This window comes from Sinocyclocheilus anshuiensis, unplaced genomic scaffold, assembly GCF_001515605.1.
Source record: "Sinocyclocheilus anshuiensis isolate Anshui unplaced genomic scaffold, SAMN03320099.WGS_v1.1 scaffold328, whole genome shotgun sequence".
NCBI lineage: Eukaryota > Metazoa > Chordata > Actinopteri > Cypriniformes > Cyprinidae > Sinocyclocheilus > Sinocyclocheilus anshuiensis.
The window spans coordinates 1,909,775-1,914,839 of record NW_015558621.1 but is presented as its reverse complement, the minus strand read 5'-3'; the positions used below and the strand labels follow the sequence as shown (position 1 = coordinate 1,914,839).

The following is a 5,065-nucleotide window of genomic DNA, read 5'->3' as shown; positions in this document are numbered from 1 at the left end:
GAACCGCTGTGAGGTAGACAGGCCTCTAATTAAAGCTTTTCCATGAGGGGGATGTAAATGAGAGTGTGTGTATGTGTGTAAGGGCCACTGGCTCTGAAGGGCCTGACTAGGCTGTAAATCAAACCTGGTTTCTCAACTCACTCTGGCTGTTCAATGTCTGAAGCAATTATGGAAAAAGACTGGATGCAACATTTTTCCTGTCCTTCAAGATTTGTGGCCACTTTTAAAAGGGTTTTGAACCTTTGCTAACCTTCCCCCCAATTCCTCAGCTCACGTCATAAAAACTCAAGCTTTTTTGTAACAGACCACAGACATTCCTCGCACAGTTGCTACGGCTGTCAATAGATTACAAATATAATTGAATTAAATACCTTATTAACTAACCCGAAAAAACACAAATAATAGCTCTAAGAATTATATTATAGCATAACTTTCATATGTTGTATAAACAACTGTAAACTTTGATATCTAATAAAGCTAGACATCAGTTTCCTGGTTTGTCTGTGTGTCAACATCACTTTGGTTCACCAGACTGCATTTTAGGAGGAAGTATATGGCTATCTGAACATGATTGTAGCAGCCACAGTGTTATAAGCACAAGGGATATAATATAAGCATAACAGTCAGTGTTTACTCATGTTGTGACATAAAGCATCATCATGCATATCAAACCCGAAATGATCTGAACTCCGCATCTAGTCATAAAATTATTTCCCAACGAGCCCACTTCCTTTCATACAGAGGGAGAGCAGTCACTTATTACTCTAAGTTGCCACATTAGAATACTTCACTATCCATCCTGTCAATCATAAACTAAAGTGGCACTCCAAGTCATGGCATATTTATAATCAGCGCTTGCGCAGACGCAGGTCTTGCAGTAAGTGTTGTAGTTAGCTGAGTGCTGTGATGGCAGAAAACTGAGGAGAGCTAGGCCACATCTCATGCATAAAATCATGAGGTGCCGTTTTGATCTCTCTATGGGTAAAAGCCTGAACTTAAGTGCCGCACCTTTTTGGCCTCTTCTCTAACTATTTGCATAATCACTCCAGTAGTTAGTGTAAGGCTGAATTTGGTAAATTATCATTTTGTTGATATAAGGAAGAGCCTGGAGGGGATCCTGTGCTTAACTGCGCATTTGTAAGCATAATGTGCTGACATCTGGTGAAGCTGTTAATACGTCGCAAAAAATGTAAAAATTACGATTTTTTTAAATTTTTTTTAAAGAAATTATTAAGGGAAAGCAAAACCATTTGTTTTCAGGATGTTTAGATATTTTTATGGAAAACAAGTCAAAATATTTATTTAGAAAATTATTTTACAGTATAATACTGGAATATCAGTGGAATAAATTAGTTGTCTGAGTTTTAATTACCAGGACTTCAATTGTGCTTCAGCGTTCACTGAAAATGAATGCCAAAGAGATATTGTGAGCTTCAAAAAGCAATTTTCATTGGCAACTTGGATATCTGTCCCAGCAGGTTGGTATTTATTCATATTTTATAAAACAAACATATAAGAAATGTAATTTCCCTTGATCTTTTGGAATACAACAGTATAAACACCATAAAAACCTCCTGTGACCACCAGGACAAAGAATGCCTCTCTTATCTACAGTACAAGTCTTAAAGGTACAGCAGCACAAAATGCGCCTAGGCTCACAAAGAGGGTGGAAAAGTTCATTAGTGTTTTGGGAAAACAACAACAACAAACTTTACTAGGTGGACTTCAGGAAAAAACTAATTAGATAATAAAAAAAAACACACATAGCATGGTTCCTTTAATGCCAGATCCATCATCATGGGGGAAGGTCACAGTGAGCGAATGTTTGCTTTGGATGAAATGCCAGAGGTGAAGATGCACTAGACAAAAGGAAATACTTAAGAGACGCTCTCAGCATGACCCAGAGGTGCTGAGTAGTGATCTGGCAAAGTGCTAGAATATTTTAGGCCTCCGTTTTTCTGTATTAGCTCCACCAAAAAGTCACAATTGGCCTAGTTGTATTATTTATGCCCTTATATTATTTATGACTCTTCAGAGGGCACTAGCTCTTTTTCAATCTGTTTATTCTTAGTTACAGAAATGTGTCCTACATGTATATAAGACAGACAGTATATATTCACACTGGATGTGCCTGTAGATAAGTGTACACACAAGCAGAAACACTTAAGTGCATTTGTCTTTATGGGTGTTTGAGGCCAGTTAGCCTATGTTTATAGCAATGAGAGAGAAGGTCGTTGAGGTGAAATCAATACAGGCTCTTAATGAGGTGCTCTGGAAAGAGAAAACTGATTGAGAAAGGTTAGAGAGAAACAAAGAATGAGGCACTACTAAACGGATATATTGAAACCCAGACCGTTTAGAAGCAGGGCAGCACTTGAGCGAATAAGTAGATCAACCTCACTTCCAGGGAGAGGAAATGTTCACAACTTAGTTTTTTTTTTTTTTTTAGTAGGGAAAGATTAGTGATTACCAGAGGACATTGATAAATGCAGCATTATTGCAGTGTAAATTAAAAGTGTTTTTTTTTTTTTTGCATTCCAAAGGCATCTGTCCTCATTTTCAGGGTATTTGGCTCATGAGACGATTCCCAGCTTGTATCATCTCAGTTATATAACAGACTTGTGAACTTCAGTGTGTAGAGTAGTTCTCATTTCTAAAAGGAAAGCAGAAGCTTTTGACCTATTTTCATGTCGTGGTCTTATATGAAATGGTTTTTATTAGACTACATATATAAATGTGCTTATGAGTAGCTGACATTTGGAGCACTGACAGCAGTGTCCTGCAGTGTGACATTATCAAATAATTAAGACATTTTCTTTTTTGTAAAACTAGCAAGTAAAAATAAGTTGGATGGTAAGAGGAATAGCTTGCTTCATGATGTGAAACATAAAGATGGATGCAACCAGAGCTTCTTGAAATATCCGTATTTTCTGCAGAAGAAGGATTCAGGTTTCATATTTGATCCTGTGAAGGGGGTTTCATTGTTTTTCATTTCTCTTCTTTCAATTTAGATATCCCAGTGGAGCCATTTGATCCTGTAACCAATGGCAACAGTCCAGGCCCTGTCCTTGAACCAGGACCCCAGCAAAAGCATCTGTGCCGGTTATCCAGCATCCACTTCGGCAGGCCGCTGCGTCATGGGAAGTGTAGGCAGCCTAATCGAGAAACCAGACGTGTCACCAAGCAAGAGCAACAGAGCAGTTCCACAAGTGCCAGGACGTCAGAACCACGGCCTGCTCAAGAAGGGTTTCAACCAGAGAGAGCTGCTTAACTATCTGAACATCACCAAGAAGGAAGCAAAGGGCAGCAAACACCTCATCTCTGGGACATCCTCTATCAAGAGAGAGCACAGGAGAGAGGACGACGACATCTACACTAAGGTCTACCACAGGGATGGAAAGGAGGTCGATTTGGGAAAGAACTCACTTCCCATAGGTGGCAAGTTTGACAAGGTACACAAACTGTCAAAGAGTTGCTTCATTCATGTCATGTAAGAATTACAGTAATTGTAATTTTCCATGTTTGTCAAGCTCAAAATTACAGGTTTGAACCTCTGGCCAATAGCAGATGCAGGGAGTGTTTGGGAACCTGGCTTTAAACAGTTATTAGTTTTGATACTGTGTTTAAAGACTCAAGTGGTGCAGAAATTACATACTTCAGCTTCATATATTTTACACGTTGTGTGTGTATATATATATATTAGGGGTGTAACGGTTTACAAAATTCACGGTTCGGTTCAGTTCGATACGACAGTGGTGTCACGGTTCGGTACGTTTTCGAAACCGGGGGGGGGGTGTGGATATAATTCTGAGGCTAATTCTGAGTATAATTAGGCCAATTGTATAATCTCAGTAAATTCACTATGCAGAAAGTGTCGGTAAAAACGGAATGACGGAGCTGATAACGGTATATAGCTGTTTTAATTTAGTCCCTTAATATTTCTCTTGTGGCCCGTACATAGTGAGAAGAAAAATGAGAAGAAACATATTTCGTGTTAAACAGGTTGTTTTTGAAAGTCGGTGCTTGAAATAGGCTAAAACTTTTTATTTAATTGATTTTTATTGATAACTGCAATGTTAATATTTTAATTATAGGCCTATAATTCATTGTACAATAGACCCGTTTTGAGAACTTTTTTTTTAAACAATTGAGGAGTAAATAGCCTAATCTTTTGTTATCCTCGCAGCACGCCAGTTATGCTGTAGCCTAATATTGCGGGGCAAATTAGTTGTAATTTTAATTTAATAATAGGCCTAAAAGTAATTTCATAATAATAACAGGCATAATAGAAGTAAGAATGTAACAGGCCACATTAAAGGGGTCATATGATGTTGCTAAAAAGAACATTATGTTGTGTATTTGGTGTAATGCAATGTGTTTATTGCACATTGTGGGGAAGTTGTGACCTAATGGTTAGAGAGTCAGACTGAGTATGGGTCACCATACTTGGCCACATGTCACGTCACTTTATGCGGTTTAAGGTTCAAAAAACACTCTTCTCCTCTATGCCCCGCCTTTCTGAAACACGTCGATTTTTACAAAGCTCATCGGTCTGAAAAGCGAGGTGTGCTCTGATTGGCCAGCTATCCAGTGCTTTGTAATTTGCTGAATGCCTCAAGCGTGTGACGGAAATGTTCCGCCCCTTACCATACTGTGATGCCGTGTACCGGCGCGACGAGACAAAAACATTAAAACCAATTACAAATGAGGCATTTGTTGCATCCAGTGGGGACATAATTACTGATTATAATGACTTATACTGTCTTCTTACACGCTGCGTTGCGTATCGCGCCGCGTAAACGTAACCATGACTACAAACCATGTCTGCATTTGTGATCGGAGAAAGGACAAACAACAAGCACTACTCTACACTGCTCAAAACTCGCGTTTGAATCGTCAGTGGCAAATTCTTTAAATATAAAAAACGTACTTACAGTCTGTGAGTTAGAAGCGCCAGACAGTCCTTGCAAAGTTGGAACTGCCCCACTTTATAGAACAGCCTTTGTGCACAGACACATTGTAGGCTACTCTCCCAGGAAACAGTCCTCATCCTCCGTAAAATGTG

General features: G+C 39.0%; 1 protein-coding gene across 1 annotated transcript in view; it reads left to right on the top strand.

The window, feature by feature from the left end:
- The window catches only part of LOC107680605 (NEDD4-binding protein 3 homolog), a 28,323-nt gene that overhangs the window by 14,781 nt on the left and 8,477 nt on the right, over positions 1–5,065 (top strand). The window contains exon 2 of the mRNA XM_016476549.1: positions 3,012–3,452. Within this exon, the coding sequence (XP_016332035.1) occupies positions 3,045–3,452 (408 nt within the window). The 5' untranslated portion in view covers positions 3,012–3,044. The remainder of the gene's footprint in view (positions 1–3,011; positions 3,453–5,065) is intronic.